The sequence below is a fragment of the Stigmatopora argus genome, chromosome 6, assembly GCF_051989625.1.
Source record: "Stigmatopora argus isolate UIUO_Sarg chromosome 6, RoL_Sarg_1.0, whole genome shotgun sequence".
NCBI lineage: Eukaryota > Metazoa > Chordata > Actinopteri > Syngnathiformes > Syngnathidae > Stigmatopora > Stigmatopora argus.
Window position 1 is genome coordinate 16,727,089 of NC_135392.1, and position 22,564 is coordinate 16,749,652.

General features: G+C 40.3%; 1 protein-coding gene across 2 annotated transcripts; it reads right to left on the reverse strand.

Moving 5' to 3' along the window:
* Positions 1-842: 842 nt before the first annotated feature.
* camk1a (calcium/calmodulin-dependent protein kinase Ia) lies at positions 843-21,527 on the reverse strand. 2 transcript variants are annotated; one of them, XM_077603698.1, is made up of 12 exons: positions 21,179-21,527; positions 18,430-18,548; positions 11,743-11,874; positions 10,971-11,045; positions 9,548-9,686; positions 9,345-9,471; positions 9,027-9,102; positions 8,087-8,199; positions 7,931-8,009; positions 6,458-6,545; positions 6,218-6,380; positions 843-3,130 (listed from the first exon to the last, which is right to left on the reverse strand). In XM_077603698.1, exons 2-12 carry the CDS (start codon positions 18,513-18,515, stop codon positions 3,081-3,083), a joined length of 1,128 nt encoding a protein of 375 aa, XP_077459824.1. In that variant the 5' UTR covers positions 18,516-18,548; positions 21,179-21,527; the 3' UTR covers positions 843-3,080. The 2 variants fall into 2 exon arrangements, with proteins under 2 accessions (XP_077459824.1, XP_077459823.1); XM_077603697.1 differs by having other exon boundaries at positions 843-3,143.
* Positions 21,528-22,564: the final 1,037 nt, after the last annotated feature.

A 22,564-nucleotide genomic window follows, 5' to 3' on the forward strand; every position in this document is an offset into this window, starting at 1 on the left:
ATTGTTGATGTGTTTATTATTTGCTATTTTGATAGCACTCAGTGACCCCCATATAAATGCACACTGTATGCATAGACAAGGAATATTTATTTGAGTTCTTTCTTACGGTGGTTACAAATCATTGTATTCTCATACATTTTGTTCCATAACCCATGATGCATTGCATCCATATGTTTGTAGATCAAAACAGCTTTACAAAAAAGATATACAATATATACTTGTATTTACTATATATATTTATATGTAATATACAAGTGCTTCTTTTATGCATTTTGGATGTGGACGATGAGTAAAATAAGAATCAACAACATATAATAATGGTAAATATCAAAGTGGTCCTAAGATTCCTATTCGACATTGAATGAAGCCCTTCACACAGAGTTTGCATATTTTCCACAAGTTGTAGAAATACAGAGTGATTGCTTTTTTTTTTAAATTATTTCACTGACCTCTATGGTTAAATTGTTTTACGCATAGGTCAACATAAAACAAAACGTGGGACTCGATCTGGAAAAATGTGATGACTGTGTGACTTCATTTCACCATTCCCATGTTTTCTTCTACTTTTCTGACTGTGGAAAACATATTTTCCCCAGTCAAATAATAAAAGATGAAAATGTACCCAATATTTCCTATTTCATAAGTATGGCTTTGGGCCTGAAGTTCAAGTGATTTTTCCCTTTAACCCTATTTCTTTTATAAGATGCATATATATATATATATATAATAATAATAATAATCGGACATAGGCCATGTCGTCATTACCACAACACAAAAAAAAAAATATATATATATATATATATATATATATATATATATATATATATATATATATATATATATATATATATTAGATACTTTTTTTATAGTTGCCACTTCTGTCCAATCAGGATATGTATAATTCTAATCTTAATACAAGTGAGAAGACATCGAGATGAATTAGACAAAGACAAAAGTATGGAGACCCATCTTTAAAAAGGACCACTCATATGGTTAAGTCTAATTTAATTGAGCTCTAATCTCCTTACACTACCCAGAATTCCTACTAGTCCATATTAGTTGCCTCTTATTTAAAGAGTTGTTCACTCTGTCAACAGCTGGCTGTAGTGGAGTGAGTTGAGCTCACTCTAGCAGCTGGAGTGAGCAAACAAAAATTTAAATAATTAAGAAGCACTGCAAACACTTGAGCTATAGTTGAGCTCAAGTGTTTGCAAGGGACAGGAAAAGATTTGTTGCTTTCTTTCTGTAAAAACCTCATATGGCATTTCCTTCCTACCTCAAAACACCACGGCATTCTATTTCATTAAAATCTGTATAGAAAGCTAAAGCAGCTATTCTCTTGGAGCTGAGATTCAGGAATTTTGAAGGATTTCTGAGTAAAGAGGGCTATTAAAGCTACAATTGTGAACCAATTCTGTATTTTCTTACATTTTTACTTCTTGAAAGAGCAATGTCTAGATTTTTATACTTTTGTCCATTGAGTAGTTCCCCGGTGAAAGCACAGACTAAATGAGAGTTTTCAAGAATTGACTTACAATACGTCTACTGTGCTGTTTTTGTACTTTCTCAACATTAATTTTGGTGTTAATCACTTCACATTATAGGTAAATCAATAAATACAAAAAACAGCGGTACATCATTTTCAACACAACAGAGTAGCAATATTAATCATGTTAATAATGATAATCATAATCGTCTTCATGATGTGTGTGTGTATACTAATTAATCTTCATTTATGTAAAAATATTTAACCAGGTCATGCAAACAGTAGACCAACTTCAACTAGAGGATGCACAGCACAGAGCAGGCAGATGAGTGCCCACACTGAGATCCCTGAAAGTATTGTTTAGATACCTTCCCATATTAATGTTAATGACGTTTTTAACTTAACTCACAATGTAACTTGTCACTCGCCAAAATCAGATAAGACTACATCTCCCCCCAACTCTGAGCAGAATGCGTGTGAAAAGTAGAGGAATTAATATTTTGGGACTTTTTCTGCCTTTGCTACTCAAGGATCTTAGTGTGAGCCTCTAAAAATAGAACAGCCATAAAACAAATCCTTAAAAAATACAATCTCCGTAGCTTTTCAGATAGTCTCTCCCCTGACACGCAAATACTTTTCAAGTTAGAACCACTCGTGAGCCAGACCAGTCTGAGCCAGAGCACGAGGAGTTTTGAACAACCCTTTAAATTTAATATGGCAACAAAACACTCAGTCGGTCAGTTAAATTAACTGCACTGTGGGATCATTAGCTATACTTCAGGAAATTATCCATTTGAACTTAATTAGTTGCAAAAGTAGTCATTATTTTGTTATTTCTCTATACTCTACTGTATGAGATTTTATGTCCGGTAGTGCTGAGTGATTTTTCTGTAGTCAATAGGTAAAATACACAAATAACTAAAAGTGTGGATATTTGGCTTTTGGATGAAATTTCATGATTAACCTAAAATGCTCTATATGTAAACTTTACAGGTGAAATTAATTTAACCTCTAAACTTGTGTCTAGTAGATCAATGTATTTTTCATCTAACTTTTATTTCATGCAGCTGCTCTTTACAAGGAGCTAAATAGCAAATTTGGATGAAAAATCCCTGAAACAAAAAGACAAACCAATTTAGAATTCTACATTTTCACCCAAAACCAGCAACTTAACTTTTTATAGGTGCTCTACTGTCAATGCCTTGGTTCAATAAAACTATCATCACAAGTCCATTTCCTGTATTTATTTTAAAGGTAAATTGACTTGATTGTAACAATTCCTGCTTCACTTGGGGTTTGAAACTGACCAGTTGCAACCTGTGGTAAATGTGACAACAAAAAGGACACACATGACAATGTCATTTGTGAACTATTTTAGGACATTTTTCCAAAAATGCTAGTAATAATGCTGCCAGCTGATCCCTACTCTGCCTTTCTGGCCAGACTGGATGGACAATTGCTCTTTTTGTGCTCCAGAGGATCTCAATGTCACTATTTAGAGAAAAACAAAGAATAATAATAAAAATAAAAATAACTGTTGTGAGATGTTGTGCTCAGATGCGACTGGCTGGTCTGCAGCAGTAAGTACAGCTCCTCAGGCTGTCCCGATCCGTGCTGCCATCAGCGCTTCCACGGCGGTCATCGCTGAAGTGGGACACTGCACGTGAGAGGCGCCAGATACATATGCATTTATTCATTCCAACATTTGATAACAGTACAACACTTCTAACACTCTCCCGTTGCCTGAAACGCTGACCTACACCCCACTTTTATTGATTGACACAGTTAAATATAAATTGAAAAAAATACAATGGTCTGCAGGCGGCCCGAGTGGTTAGCGTGTCAGCCTCACAGCTCTGGGGTCCTGGGTTCAAATCCAGGTCATGTCCATTTGTGTAGAGTTGGCATGTTCTCTCCGGGCCTGCGTGGGTTTCCTCCAGGTACTCTGGTTTCCTCCCACACTCCAAAAACATGCATCATTCGTCTCCTTGTGCCCTGTGTTCGTCTGGCCTCCGACTCAGGGTGTCCCCCGCCTCTGGCCTGGAGTCAGCTGGGATAGGCTCCAGCCTCTAATTCTTGGCAGATCTGCTTTTTGGTGATTCTCGGTTGAATCTTCACCCTCCTGACCTATTTTATCTCAGCAGCAGGTGATGGCTTGCATTTTCTTCCTGATCGTGGCAGTGACAAAACAGTGCCATGCACTTTATACTTACAAACAATTGTTTGCACTGTTGCTCTTGGGACCTGCAGCTGCTTTGAAATGGCTCCAAGTGACTTTCCTGACTTGTTCAAGTGAAGGATTCGCTTTTTCATATCCATGCTGAGCTCCTTTGATTTTCCCATTGTAGCGTTTGTGGGCGTTTGCATCTAATGAGCCCTATTTAAATGGCCTCAAAGAAGTCACCAGCTGTAGTCACTCATAATCACTCACAAGATGTTAAGAGGCCATGCTATGAAGCTAATTTCACTGACACAACTTTCTAAGTCACCAAAATTGCTAATTCGTGTTGCTGTATGTATATTTTTGACCCAGCATATTTGATCACTTTTTCTGTTAACCCATAATAAAGTCATAAAAGAACCAAACTTCATGAATGTTTTTTGTGACAAAGAAGTATCTGTTCTAATCACTGTATCAGAGAAAAATCTGAGTTGTAGAAATAACTGGAAACTCAAGAGAGCCATGTTCTTCACAAGTGTATGTAAACTTTTGACCACAACTGTAGCTTAAATAACTTAAATATAGCCGCAGATCTGGGCTATACGCTAAACTGGTCGCCAGTTCACATCCATGGACAACAGAGACTAAGTATTTTTGAGGATGTAGGATGCACTGTGAGAACATGCAAACTCAACAGCGGCAGCCTGGAGCTCAATTTCGAACAAACACTTGATCTCAGAGCTGTGAGGCTGGCACGCCAACCAGTCTTCCATAGTGCCTATAGTGCAGACCTGTCAGGATTAATCATGACTTATTCCTCTTATCAAACTCTATCAGTTCAACAACATTTTGGGGGATATCCGAACGCGAGGTCATGCCGCAGCATCTCTCAGCAAAAGTGTGGTGATAAAGTGGAGATGTCTCAAATGACTTTAAGATCATCTGTCACAGTTCCTTCCAAGCCAGAGCTACACAGCACAGTGGGACTGCAGCCGTGAAAAAAGCAGAGATGGTGTTGTAGCCACAAATAAAGCAGTGTTAGAAGTTGGCGAACCCCAGCAATCGATGTAGCTGCTTACGGGAGTTTCAGAAAGTGACTCCATACGCCTTTTAAGGGTCCATCTACACCTCCCACATGTACCACCGTGAAGTTCTCACGAACCTAGATTCTCAATTGATGGTAAGCATTATGGAGGTTGAGTTTAGTGAAGAGAATCACATCCTGGTGAAGTTAAAATGCTTGGAAGATTCAAGCGTAGCAGTTCTTGATGGTGATCTTATTGTAAATACTGTATTCAGTGCATACCCTCAAAGTTTCCTTCTTATCGACTAAGACGAACTCCACTCCCGTAGGAAAGGTTCAAAGATGGATGATGTTGTTAGTAAAAGGAGCATTAATTATAATATCCATAATCTCTCTTTTCACGTGCAGACAAGGAGTAGAGTAATACAAGGGAGACGTTCTGTGTTATTTGGTTGCTAAGATGGTAGAATCGTGGCCCTGGCTTTACTGCATACCTCCCTGTAATTATCATATTCAGGATGAACCCCCAACAGTTCTGAGAGAGAGGCAAACTTGAGGACAGGAAGTGCTCCACGTGAGGATGTCCCCTGTCATCCAGTGCAGTCCTGAAACCATGACCACCAGGGATCAAAGGAAAACAAGATGATATACAGAAAGTGACATTTGATGATCTTGTGGTGGTTGCCTGACATGAGCATGTGGACTCAAAGATTCCAATGAGGGACCGTCCCCAAGAGATGACTATCCAGCTATTGATATCGAAATCAGATAAGGGTATAGGAATAAAAAGGTCCTTGGTGGCAAGGCTTCAGGGGTGATATAGATGTGCCTATGGCGCAGTCGTTCTTCCACCTGACTTCAGTGTGGGTATGGGTAAGATTACCACTTGCTAGTAGTGTTATTATCAGTGTTGTCCCTTTCATTGTGTGCCCTGTGAGTGGCTGGCATCTAATTCTGGGTGTCCCCTGCCTGCTGCCCATGGTTGGTATAGGCCCAGACCCTCCCATGACCTTTGTCAGGATAAGCGGTACGAAAGATGAATGAATAAATGTTGTGGGGTTCTCTTGGCTGACACGACTTTTAAACTTTGGGTCAAGATTAGGGATGGTGCCCCTAGATTGGCAGATCGGGGAGGTGGTCCCTTTTGTTTCATTTCTGTTCTGGAGTGGCCATTGTTCTGACCATAATCAAATTTTGATGCTGTGGCATGACCTCAAGAGAGCTATTCACTCTAGATGTACTTACCAGATATATTTATACTACAACAGTTTTGTAAAGGACAGTTTAAAATTCACCCGAATGGTTGTGTACGTATGACCAGCAGCAACTTTTTTTCACCCTGCCATCTGATAGCGTGCATATTATTTTAAATAAGAATTCAAAATGTGAGACATTTTTTTTGCTATGTTTTGGCTGGTGTCTGTTTATTTTTGTAATGTTGATGTTCGCATCACATGTTAGTAAATTTACTTCAATTTACACAGAAAGGGAAAGGGTTATAATTTGACCTTGAATATGGGGTAAAAGAAGATATTTGCAAACTCACAGCTCTCATTCTCGCCATTTCCTAACTCATCTTCCTCCTCCTCCTCAGGCAGGAGGATTCCATGGCAGGGGCTGGTGGGGGTGATCTGACTGGGTCCTTCCACACTCGTCCCTAGCTGCAACCTACGCATGTGGCGTACCACTGCCGTGGCATTAAACGCTTGCTGCATTGGAAAGAGAAAGTGGACAAATTTAAGAAAACTATGCTCTGGTCCCGTATTCTTTGATCCAAATAACCGACCTTCCACTTGCTTTTGGCAAAGTTCTTCTTGATTTGAGCACTGACAGATTCGTGGATGTTCTTGTCTAGAGCGGTGTCCCCGCAAATCCTTGAAAAGCAAAATGTTGATATTAAGGATTTAATACAGTATTTATGCAGGATTTTGCATAGACACCTATTTATTCATTAACAACAATATAGATAAATAATAATAACCATTGAATCATTTTTTTAATCGCTCTATCCTCACTAGGGTTGTGGGGGGTGCTGGAACATCTCCCAGATGACTTCGGGCCAGAAGCGGGGGACACCCTGAAATGGTGGCCAGGCGATCGCAGGGCACGAGGAGACGGACAACCATTCACTCATGCCTAGGGGCAATTTAGGGTGTCCAATCAGCCTACCATGCATGTTTTTGGAATTTGGGAGGAAACCGGAGTACCCAGAGAAAACCCACGCAGGCCCGGGGCAAACATGCAAACTCCAAACAGGTGGACCGACCTGGACCCAGGAACCCAGAGTTGTGAGGCCGACACAGTAACCACTCAAGCTGCCGGGCCGTCTTAATTTTAACCAAATGAAACAAAATAAATAATAAGCATAAAGAAGAATCATATATGAACAAAATAAAATATAAACTGACAAATACGATATGGGCGGCCCAGTGGTTTCATTGTCCCTTCCGATTGACTGGGTAGTACTCTACGTGCCCTTTGTGAGGATAAGCGGTGCGGAAAGTGAAAGAAACCACTATCCACTCGGACTGCCCCGAATGAATAGGCATATGTAGTACCGTATTTTCTCGCACATTAGCCGCCTCTGCGTTTAAGCCACACCCTTAAAATTGCCGTAAATTCCCAGAATTTTACAATTTTTCTCATATAAGACACCCCCTGATTCACAATTTTCCGACCCTAGTTAGGATAAAGCGGTTCAGAAAATGAGATGAGATGAGAGACCTCCATATTCATGGTTTTAATAGGGAGTGCAAATGTGTTACTTTGAAGGGAAAATCTTCAATTCATGGCACGTGGTATTTCTGAGATTATCTATAAATCGAAAGGATCGTGTGTTGCATTGCACATTCCTAAAGGGTGTTGCCTTCACGTAGACAAATTCAAAAGGAAGTCACGTGAGCAATACAACCAGGAAGTGTGTCCGTAGCGGTCGCGTTTGTCAGCCCTAGGTAAGATGGCGGCGCCCTGAGCGAGCAATGGCAGGCACAAGTGAGTTTTTTTCACGTTTTATACGTTTTTTTTTCTTGACATCAAAATTAATTTTCTTAAGCATTTTATCTGTTTATCTTTTCTCTATTTTGAAATAAATGACCGTATCGGCCGTATTGTTGTTATGTTGTTATGTCATGCGTTATGGGATTTCGTGCATGTCAAGTCTAATTTGTGTGCAATAAGCAGTAACCTCAATTCAATCATCATTTTTTTGTGACAAATATGGCATATATGCAAGAAAATACGCTATATCAAATGTTCTTACCATGGGTGCTGCAGGGCCTGTTCACACGTGTACCTTTTGGAATGATCTTTCTCCATCATGTGGCAGATGAAGTCTTTGGCTAAAAATGAATGTTATATTCGCAATAATGATGTGTTGAAGCATTTTGTTTTCTGCCGATATTAACTCAAGGGGTACCTGAATCAGAGATGTCGTCCCAGTATGGAGAGTCAAATTCATACTCGGCTTTCAGGATCTGCTCAAACAACTTGGCGTCATTCTCGTCATAGAAGGGAGGATACCCGCAAAGTCTGAAAATATGTTTTGAAAAAAAATTACAAATACAATAATAAAACACCAACTTAAGGTAAACCTGCACTACAAATGAATTGGCTCAGGGAAAATTATGTATGGCCAGGTTTGATAAATGCAGTCTGAAATAATCTGGTTCAATCATTTTTTTCTTCTGTGCTAAATTTTTTCATAATTGTTATTTTTAGACACAATTTGTCCAACACCATTTCTCAAACAATTCAATATATACTATCATAATTAGGACTGAAAGTTTAATCAATTATACATTATAATCGTGCATCTTAACATCACAATTTTGAAAACTCCCAAGGGCACAAATTTTATCATGTGTGGTAAACTGATCTAGAATTGTTTAGAATTATTTTACTAACAAATAAATGGACATTTTCCCCATATTAATAGAAAATATTTAGATTGCACATTTGCATAAGACACTCAGAAAAATACTTTAAATTTTCATAATAGATATATTGTTATTGTGAAGCAGACGTCGTTGGAAGAGCCGGAGGACCTAATAACTGGCATCCTTTAGTTATTTGTTTTAAGTGTGATATGTTTTGCATTGTCATTATCACACTTATTTGCTCATTGGTGACAATACTGGAGAGGCGGAGGAAAATCTTTGCCTGCATATTCATAGAAATCACCCTACCGGACGTGTACTTTTGTTTCTGAATATCAGACGTTATATAAAGTATATATATTCCAAAGCATTACCACCTCTTCATTCAAAAGTTGTTAATAATATTGTAGTCTTTTCTTCCAAAACTAAAATAAAACTGCAGTTTATTGTTAAAAAGTTTTTTAAAAAGTTAAAACTCACAAAATATATGAAATGACTCCTATGGACCAGCAATCCACTGCTTTGCTGTATGGCTTCTGGGCAAGCACCTCAGGAGCTGTGCAACACATGCAAATATAGCGCATCGGTAAGGGTTGTATTCAAAGTCATCTTGACCTCCACCAGCTGCCGGGTGTCGTTCAACAGAGTAGAGAGTACTTATGGATCGCTTGTACTTGACTCAGTAGTAAATGAGAGAGGCACTCTGGAGGGTATGTGTACAAGCAGATGTTGGCTGAGCCAGCGACAGCTGAGCTTACAAAAGAGAAGGGTGGCTCACCCGGTAAGTATATGCCTCACCAACATATCCGGGAGTTCCACAGGCTGTGGACATAACGCTGCCTGCTCCCTCAATCTTGGACAGGCCAAAGTCACTGATCATGATCTTCGAGTCTTCTTCCATGCTATAATACAGCAAATTCTCTGGCTGCATAGAAAGGTATTATGAGACCAGATAGTAAAATGAATGTAGGCAGTTTTGCTTCCGTTCTTTCCATTTCTACCTTCAGGTCTCTGTGCACAATCCCCATGTCATGGAGATATTTGACCGCATCCAAGATCTGATGGATGAGCTGGCTGGCATCTCTCTCTGTGTAGAAGCCTTTCTCCACAATCCTGTCAAACAGCTCGCCCCCTGATACACTGCACGATAAAAGTAACACTGATGTTGATCGTAACTGAGTGACAGTCTCTTTTTGGTATAGAACCTGAAGGCAAAAATGACAAGTTGAACGCAAATAGTCTATGGAGGCGGCCCGCTTGACAACTGGTTAGCGCGTCGGCCTTACTGTTATGGGATCGAGAATTCAAAACCAGGTGGGTCCCTTGCGTAGGTTTTCTTTGAGTACTTTGGTTTCCTCCCACATGCCAAAAAAATACGCATGATAGGCAGGGTTTAACACACAAAATGTTACCTAAGTACAAGTGTTTAGCCCGTCGGCCTCACAGCTCTGGGGTCCTGGTCTTTCCACCTGTGTGGCGTTTGTATGTCCTCGGCGGGAATGGCTGGGTGCTTCGGTTTCCTTCCACATTCCAAAGACATGCATGTTAGGCTGATTGGAGCTAGGTATATTCTAGTAGTAAATTACCAGCACGAATGAAAAGAAGTAGTCAGCGAGGTGCATAAAATCAAACTTGGCACTCCAGGAGCAATACAACAATAAAGCAAACGAGGAAGGAGCAGCAAGCATTCCAACAGCGTAAATAAAAAAGATGCTGGAGAAATTTCAGGAACTTTCTGTCTTTGTCGAAAAAACACATCCCGAAAGTCTTCACTGGTCGTGCAATCGCCCATTTTGGTGACATTTGTTTGTTGCACTAATAGAAACATTATTAAAAGTCGTCAAAGTCAATCGTCTTTGGCTAGGTTTTTTTTTCAAAATCTCAGTCAACCAGCACTGCAGAAGGGAAAGTTAAATCCAAGCAGGTAAGAACCAGTATTGACTAATAAAATTACATTCCATAGAAGTTGATTAATGTTGGTGAATAGCCGCCTCAAGGTGTAGCGGTTCACTCGTCTGACTTTGGTGCGGGCAGGTGCAGGCTCGATTCCCGCTGGTGGCGGAATGATTGTGAATGCATATGGTCGGTTGTCCCTGGTGGAGCCTATCCCAGCTGACTTCAGGCCAGCCGATCACAGGGCACGAGGAAGGAGATGGACAAGCATTCACGCTCATACCGAAGGGAAATTTAGAGTGTCCAATCAACCTACCATGTATGTTTTTGGAATTTGGGAGAAAACCAGAGTGCCCAGGAGAACATGCAAACTCCACACAGGTGGAGCGACCTGGATTTGAACCCAGGACCCCTACGGTGAGGCCGACGCGCCGACCACTCTACCGCCGGGCCGCCTCTCACAGCAATATATTCAATGAAATCAAAATGTTCCCCTCCTTTAACTGAAATGAATTTACAGAGAAAACTCACAGCTGCATGACAAGGTACAGATGAGACGTGCTTTCGAAGATGTCCTCCAGCGTGACAATATTGGGGTGCTTGATTCTGGAAATGTTGTGAAAGGATAATTACTATACTTTATAGAACATCTCTCCAGTGCTTGCACTAAAGTGGTCACCAGATGGCATTACAGTATTGCTTTGCTATGACACTACTGAAACGCCTCAAGTGTACGATAAAGCAAGGACACAGCAGTGTTGTGCTGATGAATGTACTATTGCGTGGATTTTCATTAAATGGCAGGAAGTGTTAAAAATGCAGTGTGAAGCATTCAGCATACGATCTCTTGTCAGCATGTGGGAATATGTCACTTAACACTGTGGCAGATGATGGAGGATATTGCAGGGTGAGCAACTGCGCTCTTCCAGATTGTTGCTTTCCCACCTAATGCTCTTTTATTGGCTTAATAGTGACTTCAAATTTGAGTCTATATCTTCCCAACCCCCATTCCTTCTTATCCACCCGCTATGTCTCCTTCTTTTCAATACATTGCTGCAGGGAACTCCACACCATCATCGTCTCTGTGTGCTGTTGCCCTGGCAACAGGGGCACTAAAAATAGGTCTATCTTCTTTACTCCTGACATTTCCGGTGCACAATCCCACTGTTTCTACAGACACCATGCATTTGGTTGCCCTTTTACTTGACCTCTCACATATAATCTGCTTCAGTTTAAGCCATGAGAATGACACGTCGCTTCAACCGGACAATGGGAGAAACTTTCGGGGGTGGGGTCTGCTCACCTGTGCAGTACTGCAATCTCATTCTCTACATTGTTCTCTTTGCCTTCCAGAGCTTTCTTGGGTATGCACTTGATGGCCACCAGCCTCTGGGTCCTTCTTTCCTCGGCGAGAATCACCTCAGAGAAAGCTCCCCTGGGTGGAAAAAACATCAAGCAGTGGACAAATGAAGGAGGAAAATGTTGGGAAAATATCTGAGAAAGGGAAATTAAGGAAACTGAAGAGATATCAAAGATTAGCAATTCTAGGGAAGTTTAGGATGATACTACTTCATGGCATTGCAACCATTTGCCTCTCCAGTTTTAAGAGCTTTTCAGAAGTTAAAACTTAAAGGTTTACATGTAGTGTCAAGTTTTTATCAATATAGCCGGAAAAATATTGTGTCTCTCAATTTGTTGGGCATATTGGACTGAGTATACAAACATGTGCATGCCTAGTATAACTAAAATTATGTAATTGCATCCCCTTTTATAACTTTAGTGTAGTTGTGTTCAAAGTTAACAGATTTCAGAATCATTTCTTTTTTGTTTGGCTGAATGATCCAGGGTCCTGCCTTCTCTAACTACTTGACTTTTGAGATAGCAATTCAGCAGCGCCATAAAAAAACAGCAGAAAACAGGGAAGACACTGAAACATGCTGATTTGCCTCCTTTCACGCGGATGGACTCCAGAGGCGTGTGGGCAAGCAATTCAGTTCCTTGGTCAGCATTTCCCTTACCTTAGTTAAGATATGCAGTAGTATAGCACATGAATGGCTACAGGGATTGACAAAATCCTTGCATTTAACAGGATTGGCAAGACTTCATACTAACTCTAGTGCCACTGAGATGATCTTTTCATTCATTCATTCATTCATTCATTTGCCGTACCGCTTTTCCTCAGAAGCATCGCAGGGGGTGCTGGAATCCCTGAGATTGACACAATTACCTCGCACTGATACTAAATAAAACTTTCGGTTTCCTTCCAAAATAAACACTCGTGTCAACGAGGATCGCGGAATCTGTCTACAGTTTCCATTTTCATGAACACTATATTTATTTCCTTTTTTTGTGAGCTTGTAACGTCCTCATGCAGAAAAAAGACAAACTCATACGACAATTTTAATGTAATTATTTGTTTTCTGACAAAACCATCAAAACAATGAGTCTACTTATTCATCATTTATTCACAGGTGGTAGTCACGGTGGGATGTGCCATTTTCATGTTTCTGTGGCACTCACGTTATCGTGAGATGGCGCCTGAATTCCCATGAATATCACAGATTTCGATCTTTTGTGAATAATATTTGAGTACATATATGCAATGTTCCCTCTAAGCTGCGCGCGTGCGCAATTGAGCACTACTCTCGTCTTCTCTGTGCACAGCAGATCATATGGAGCGCACAAAATAAAATTTATGTGTGCCCATAGCGAGCAATGATGATGTTGCTCACACCGGTACTCAGTGTGCTCAGGGAGGTTGTCTTTCTGTCCAGACAAACTAAAAATTAGAGGGAACATTGCATATATGTATATTTTGTGCAAGTGGAATTTTCTTTAGTTTATGAGTCTTTCATATATGGGATCAAAAACAAAATGTTGCATATATTATTTGTTCCAAGCGTTATGATGAGGCATTCGTGCAAGATGCCGTGAGCTGAACAGAATTAATTTTTAGATGAGTAGTGTGATGATTCAACAAAGCAGCATGCTTTACTGGTAATTTGGTTGTACTTTTTGTATGTGGCTTGCGTGTTAAATATTGGATGAAAAATTCAAAATGGCTACAATACTGAAAAAGCAATGGGTTGGTAGGGACTAAGAAAGCTCAAGAGATGAGGCCACTTTACCGGAACAGCTGCCTTAAAAAAGAAAGAAAAAGCTATATTTAACCCGTTCAATAATAGATAATGCAAATCTAGCATAGCTGTTTACTGAAAGAGACTATTCTGCATTATGCACTATGTCGAGGGGGAGAATGGCGTGTATTTACACAGCGTCTGGAGGGCAACCATAGGAAAGCTGTGAGACCAGAAAGGGGCTGAGTGACCATCAGGTGTATCTGAACGCCTCACAGGTGGACACCCAGATTACAGGAACATTCCAGAATGAATGCTCTCCCACCATAAAACCAAAACATGCTTTGAGAGCATGTGCCAAGTCACATTGTGCTACTGTTGCTGTGAGACACGTGTAATTAAACATCAACTTGCTCATTCCTCTCAAGAGACTTCGCTCTCTGCGGGGTTGCCTCTGAGCATTTGGCTTGGTTGAGATTTTCTTAAGAGCCTAACATAGAGCCTCTCAAAGCATGGCTAAATAGAGGCATTATAATTGATGTTATCGATTTTGTACACTCAACTAGTATCTTCCTGAACAGCAATAAATATCATGAGAATAGTTACAAAAAGCTGCGAAAAGCATGTGTATAGTACTCTTTTTGCCCATTGTAAAATATACTGTATTTTCCGGTCAATAAATCACAGTTTTTTATAGTTTTGTTGGGGATGCGAGTTTTACTCCAGTTTGACTTATGTCTGAAATTATTCGTCATCTTCATCTTCCATACCATCCTCGAAAGGGTTGCGGGGGTTGCTGGAGCCTAACCCAGCTGTCTTCGGGCAAAAGGCAGACTACACCCTAGACTGGTCATCAGTCAGTTGTAGGGCACACAGAGAGACAAACGACCACCCGCACCCCAATCATACCGCCACCAGCAGGAATTGAGCCCATGCCTGCCAGCACCAAAGTCAGGTGAGTGAACCACTACACCACGAGGCAGCATGTCTGAAATTATTCACACATTATCATATCAGCTCACATGTTATTTATACACTGAACCGCAAGACTGTAGGTGGACTTCTGGTTTATCCTCTTAGCATAGAATTGCCTTCATCATTAATTTTCTGAACCGCTTTATCCTCACAAGGGTCGCGGGTGTTGCTGAAGCCTATCCCAGAGACGGACAAGCATCGACACAGTCACAATCATACCTAGGGGCAATTTAGAGTGTCCAATCAGCCTACCATGCATTTTTTGGAATGTGGGAGGAAACCAGAGTCCCCGGGAGAACATGCAAACTCCACAAAGGTGGACCGACCTGGATTTGAACCCAGGGCCCCAGAGCTGTGAGGCTGATGCGCTAACCACTAAGCTGCTAGGCCTACAGAATCGCTTTTCCCTTTCTTTTTGTAAAAAAAAAAAGAAAAAAAATACATATTTAGCCTGTTGTTACCTCTATTGTTATTTTTATTATTATTTTACTTTTTTTATTTTAAGTTTTTTACATTTTAAATGCCTTTCAAAATGGCATGTCTGTTTTTTGGGAGGGGATTTTCTCATTGAAAAATTATACTTGTGACTTATATATGTTTGTTTCTCTTTTTTTGTTGGTAGCCACATTATGGCATTTAGTGTGGCAAAAAATACAATCCTTAGATTCAACTAAAGTGTATTCCCAACATAACAATGTTATACATGACAATTGTATCATAATACAGTAAATATAAATTACTTTGTTCATTACAAAACAGTTTATGAGATATTGTATTATGATGCACCTTATAGGTCTATATGTGCGTGTAACTAAATGGGAAAAATATGATAGAGAAAGCAAAAAGTATGTATGACTATTTTCACTTTGTCAATGTACCCCTCTTGCAAATAACAGTGAAGCAAAGCTGAATATTTACGGTTCAAAATGTACACATTCATTTTTCATGTGAATAAAAACATGCAAAAAAAACAAATTCCTGTTCTTAACAAGAAACGTTTTGCCACTGGTGACAAGTTACCAATCATATATTTTAGTGAAGGATTTATTTGTATGCACACATCATAGACGTTATTTGTTTTTATCTTTTCATCAGTGATAGTTTTAGTTAGTTATTAATTTATTTTTTATTTATATATTTTTAATTATTTGTTTTATTTATGAGTTTGTTGAATGGGTGTCTTGAGCACTTTACTGAAACAGTAAAATACAGTTGTGCTCCAACAAAACAGCTTTGAGGTCATTAAGAATGCATACAGTGGATTATAAACTGCACTGTCAATTCTATGGAAAAAGTCAGGAAAATTGAAAAGACTGCAAATGATTGTACTTTATTTTGTAGTTGCAGCATTCTATTCTGCAAAATGTCTGCCTAATTAACTTTACTATAGGACTGACAATACTAATAATAGAAATTAATCTGCTAAATTACCGACAGTAGAACTTTTACAAATGTACAAGCTAAATGATTGACTGTGTGAGTAGCAGACAACTAATCTTTAGTATCGAATGCAATGGCTCTCTCAACATTACCAATTGAACTGAGCACAATGTAGCTCTCTCTAATAGTGGTTTAAGATGCTTCAAGCCAAAAGAGACACAAGCATTTTATCAACACTAATCATTATATGCATTATGTCTTTTACTGCAGTGTCTGTTTGTGTCACTAGGAAAACACGAAACAAGCACCTTCCTGTCTCATCCACTTGAATGAGGACACTTCGACCTGACACCGACTGAGTTTCAAACTGTGAGGATTAGCCAGAATTGAATATAATATTTCAACATAAATCAATTAACCTCATGCACTGAAAGCTTCTCTGTAATCTTCTTTCCAAGCCCGTAAGAAGCTTTTCATAGACATGTTTGCACCAGGTCCAGCAATATTAACAATATGACTCCACATTCAACCTATGTGCATTGTATAATCAAGAATAATGTTACAGTAAAAGTAAAAGGTTTGTGAGAACTAAAAGTGATAATGTGACATCACTATCAATAAATGAAGTAAAATAGTAGCACACAGTAGGCACAAGCTTGTTAACTACTTAACTCACCCACTAACTGTGCTATTTAACTGAGTGGCGAAGCTACCAAGTCTCATCTCATCTAATTTTCTGGACTCCTTTATCTTCATTTGGGTCGCGGGGTGTGCTGGAGCCAATCCCAGCTGTATCCGGGCCAGAGGCGGGGGACACCTTGAATCGATGGCCAGCTGATCACAGGGCACAATGAGACGGACAACCATACACACTCACATCCATACCTAGGGGCAATTTAGAGTGTCCAATCAGCCTACCATGCACGATTTTGGAATGTGGGAGAAAACCGGAGTACCCAGAGGAAACCCATGCAGGCCCGGGGAGAACATGCAAACTCCACACAGACGGACATGACCTGGATTTGAACCCAGGACCCCAGAGCTGTGAGGTCGATGCACTAACCACTCGCTCCACCGGGCTGACTGCTACCAAGTCTCAATTATCCAATTCACTTCATTCAATAGGCAATTGATACGATGGCAACTGGACTGTTTTGGTTGTCATTAGACGTTTCGTCCCTAGTTTGAGCAGGCTTTATTAGTTCATGAAACAGAACAACAATGCTAGCGTCTTTTAAGGGAATTATTTGCGTCCCAAGTTAAAGGTGCACCCTAACGATTTTTCCTGTTTTGGGGAATACAATGCATTTATTTGGACAGGTATATTGATTAAGGCCAAATAAATTGAAAGTATCAAATTTTTAAACATCATTGATTATCGTCATCTTTAGGATATGACATTTTCTTAAAAAAAAAGAAAGTTTTCATTGAAATATCTGAAACTTTTAAGCAACAAAATTCTCAAAAGCATCAAAAGTGCTTATTTTTTTATTGCTACATGCAATAAATATGATATAATATAATGCATAATTGTGTTAAATATATACGTATTATCAAATCAAATCGAATTGTGGGAGAATCAAATCAATTTGTATTGTATTGCATTGTCATTAAAATTGAATTGGCTATTTGGGTGGCAAAACCACATTTATTTAGAATGCCTGCTGGTGGCCTTCCTAATTAGCGATGTCTCAGATACGATCATGTGTTGGGACATCAGGTAAAAAAAAGATTGGGTTTTAAAATGCATTTAGATTGAATGGAGGGATCATTTCATCACAGCGAGACCTCCCAATCAAATTGTAAACAAAAACTTTATAAAACTCCTAACTTTTTTACCTGATTCCAAACCCCTGAAAAATAATGTGATCGAATCGGAGGCATTTCTAGTTAAGATGTCATAGGCCTCACTGCAAAATATAAATAAATAAATATATATCCATTGCAAAATACTATACTATGTACTGAATACATATGTGTATGTGTGTATGTGGGTTTTCTCCGGGTACTGCGCTTACCTGTGTGTGGGTGTGTGGGTGTGGGTGTGTGTGTGTGTGTGTGTGTGTGTGTGTATGTGTATGTGTATGTGAATGTGTATGTGTATGTGTATGTGTATGTGTATGTGTGTATGGGGGTTTTCTCCGGGTACTGCACTTTCCTCCCACATTCCAAAAACATGCATCATAGGCTGTTTGGACACCCTAGGTATGAGTATGAGCGTGACTGGTTGTTCGTCTTCTCGTGCCCTGCGATCGGCTGGCCTCCGATTCAGGGTGTCGCCCCATCTCGTGGCCGAAAGTCAGCTGGGATAGGCTCCAGCACCCCCCGCGACACTAGAGAAACTCGATAAAATACCTGCTAAATAGTCGACTGTCATTCTATGCCAATTTACGAAGACTAAGATGCATAACACCTATCATTTTGGTCACAGTGTTTGCCAGCATTACCAAAAAGTCCTAGGTGGAGTCTAAAACAAAACCAAGTGGGCTACACAACTACACTTTTTAAGCAACAACACACTTTGCAAGCTATGATATGATTCGGGCTTTCCAACTTACGTGCCGAGTACTTCTTTGAAGTCATAATGCTCTTTAATGTCGACTGTCTTCTTCTTCCACCCATTGCCGTCCTCTCCTAGAGGCATCCTGTCGCACTGATTTGATTTGCCACAGTACCGCTGCAAGGAGACAAGAAAAGCAGCGTGCTCAATTCAGTTGTTAGCCTTTCCCAAAACAAAGCAATCACTGAAATGCTGACTTTCTGTCTTATACCACTTAAGCATTGTGGTATAGGCTGGACTAAGAATTGGGTTTCTACTTGAATTGTGTTGTGGCATTCAATATTCATAATTATATTTGGACCGCAGAGAGTATGCTCTAGGTACTCTTTAAAAATAGATCCATTACTTGACTAAACCTGTTGTGATGAATGCTCAGTGCAACTCTGCTTTGAGTCCATTGAATGACAGTCAAAAATGACATCCATCCATTTTCTATAGTATCCCATAAATGCCCAGCTAATTTCTGGTCATTTAACCTCCTAAGAACCAGACTCTTGCAAGGCATGTATTTTTATTTGTTCATGTATATTTAGGAGTATATATTACTTCTCGTTGGCTGCTCATAAGAACATCAGGGGCACTGGCTCTCTCCCCGCAACTCTCTCGTGTAATGTCTCAGGTCATAACTACCTCTTTGTAATGTCTCTGGTCGCAACTCCCTCTTTGTAATGTCTCTGCGAGCACTGGTTGGAGCATTGCATTTTTTCAGTGTTTTCCCCCTTAGCCTGTTAGCTCCCGTTGGCGGAGCGATCGCTTATTCAAGACTACTTCTCGTTGGCAAGTGGTCGTGTGTTATCCTATTGTGAGGACATTTGTGTGCATCATTTTCGGAATATTTTGAAGGGAATACAAACTCAAACAACCCTCGATATTGACTGAAAGTCAGTGTGGAGGCGGGGCAAACAGACCCAACTCGGCCGGGAAAAATGTATACAAATGTAAAACAAAATTAGAATTAAGTTTAGTGTAAGGCTAGATTAAACTTATTTTTGAGTGTGTCTGCATTGTAATCCAAGTTCATTTAAATTTGTTTGTTATATTACAATTCACCTGTGCAAAAAGTCTCCCCCGCTCCTCTCTATGTCCCTCTCTCTCTACGCTCCGCGAAATCCGTCTAATTCTAGTTCTATTAAACACATTTTAGTAATATTAAACCACTAGTTATGTGTTACTTTGTTAATAGATGGTGAATTAGAAGAAATAAAACTTTTTTTTCCCAATCCAATATCCGGTTTTTGGTGTTTTTTCAGAGGGTTGGAACGAATTAATTTGTTTTTAGTTCATTTCAATTGGAAACGTTCGTTCGAGTTACGAAAATATCGACATACGAGCCCAGTCCCGGTATGAATTAAGCTCGTATCTCGAGGTACCACTGTATAGTCTTGTGACAACTAAAAATGTGATGTCCACAATGAGGTCCTAGGAGGTTAAAGAACACCCCATACACTCACGTTGACACCTATGAAAATTTAAATTTTCAATTAGCATAAACATGGATGGTGCTGGAGCCAATCCCAGCTGACTTCGGGCCAGAGGCGGGGGACACCCTGAATCGGTGGCCAGCCAATCGCAGGGCACAAGGAGACAAACAACCATTCACGCCCACACTCATACCTAGGGGGCAATTTAGAGTGTCCAATCAACCTACCGTGCATGTCTTTGGAATGTGGGATGAAACCAGACTGGCCGGAGAAAACCCACACAGGCCCAGGGAGAACAGGCAAACTCCATACAGGTGGACCGACATGGATTTGAACCCAGGGCCCTAGAACTGTGAGGCTGACGTGCTAACCACTCAAACCACCGGCCCACCTCAGATTCAAACCAATTGTGAAATTAATTTTCAGTTAAACTAACTTGCATACTTTAGCAATGTGGGTGGAAGCCTGAGTACCTAGAGAGAACCCACGCTAGGAGCCCAGAGGCGGGGGACACCCTGTATCGGTGGCCAGCCGATCGCAGGGCACAAGCAGACGGACAATCATGCACACTCACACCCATACCTAGGGGCAATTTAGAGTCTCCAATCAGCCTACCATGCATGTTTTTGGAATGTGTGAGAGAACTGGACTACCCGGAGGAAACACACGCAGGCCCAGAGAGACATGCAAACTCCACACAGGTGGACCGACCTGGATCTGATCCCAGGACCTCGGAGCTGTGAAGCCAATGCGCTAACCACTCGCTCCACCGGGCCGCCACTAAGAGGGCCTAAATAATTTAATAATACATACATGATTTCTAAAGCACATTTCAAGAGACCCAAGTAAGTGTGACAATACTTTAAGCCTTCTGGACCATCTTTTGCTGACAGGCAACATGACAGCCGGAATTAGGGCAACTCAGGGACACTCATAAGAAAACACAAATAGAATATATATATATATATATATATATATATATATATATATATATATATATATATATATATATATATATATATAATTCCACTGTGAAGTCAATGCAATATTTTTGATTAATTACATATTACATTTTTTAATACATTTCTAAAGATGTGCAAAAAATAAGTTCTGAAACAGAAGGCATAATTTTGCAAAAATTAAATATTTCTCATGATGGTATAGAAAGCTAAATATGACTGTGGGTGTACAGTACTGCACCATTCAAGGATGTGGCAAGCTAAGCAAGCTGCATCGTGGGTTCACATACGGATGTCACGCACCTTCACTTTGTATTGTGAATTCATAAAAGGCGTGAAAATCAATGCGTAGAGGTGTAAAACGTACCTAAATGGTAATCTTTGCCCGTGGTATTGCGCTTCTTGCTTCCAAGACAGATGAGCTGCTGCTGGCCGGGCTTGTGCGCAGCGCCGCTCCGCTCCGCTTCTACTCCGACTGACGTCAAAGACGAGCGCACGTCCGTGGATGTAGTATACCATATGCCATTAAATTACTTTGGATGAAGAAACGGATAGAATGCAGTCTCCTCCCACTCAAAAATGTGTCAAATATATATAAAAACAATAATAATATCACAACATCACGATACACGTAGTTGGCAAAAAAAAGTCATCCGCAAAAATAACAAAAACAAAAACAGTCATAAAGCGTCAAAGCGCCCCGAGTGCCGTGAAGATGGAAAAATGCTACATCAGTAGTTCAAGTTATTATGTTTTCACTAATATTTGTTGAGAGAGAGAGGGGGGGAGAGAGAGAGGGGGTGAGAGAGAGAGAGAGAGAGAGAGAGAGAGAGAGAGAGAGAGAGAGAGAGAGAGAGAAAGAGGGTGTGAGAGTGAAAGAAAGAGAGAGAGAGGGGGGATGAGAGAGAGAGTGAGAGAAAGAGAGAGAAAGAGAGAGAGAGAGGGTGAGAGAGAGTGAAAGAAAGAGAGAGGGGATGAGAGAGAGTGAGAGAGAGGGAGGGAGAGAGAGAGAGAGAGAGAGAGAGAGAGAGAGAGAATAATTTGAAGTTGTTCATTTTGAGAAAATGTTTGTTTCCGTGTTTGTTATTCTTTTTAACGGTTTATCTTGTTTGTCTTTTTGTGTGTTTTTCATATTTTCCGTGCAAAGTTGGCAGTCTTGGATCATATCTAAAGAGTTTAGTTGGTAGTATATATTAAAGACCGTGGAACGAACTAGACAATTTACTGTAGAATTCGTCCCGGGGGGCTTAGAAGGGCGGAGAGCATTATAAAAGACAATACACATCCCGGCTTCCAACACTCCAACATGCTGCCCTCTGGAAGGTGCTACAGAGCCATAACAGCCAAGACAAACAGACTCAAGGACAGTTTCTTCCCAAGAGCTGTCTTAACTCGAGTTCTGCACCTAGACTAATTATACTACTTATTTATTTTGTTGACCACTTATTTATCTGGAGCAAGTGGTTAGCACATCGGCCTCACAGCTCTGGGGTCCTGGGCAATGTTCCCTCTAAGCTGCGCGCATGCGCAATTGCGCACTACTCTCGTCTTCTCTGCGCACAGCAAATCATATGGAGCGCACAAAATAAAATCACTTTTTTTTGTTGTGAGGCCGACGCACGAACGACTCATCCGCCGGGCCGCCCATTCATAGATATTAATCATTACATTTTATTATTACTAAATCATTTATGTGTAGTAGACATACACCTGCTTATGGCAGGTGTGATACTGGTGTGTGCCCATAGCTAGC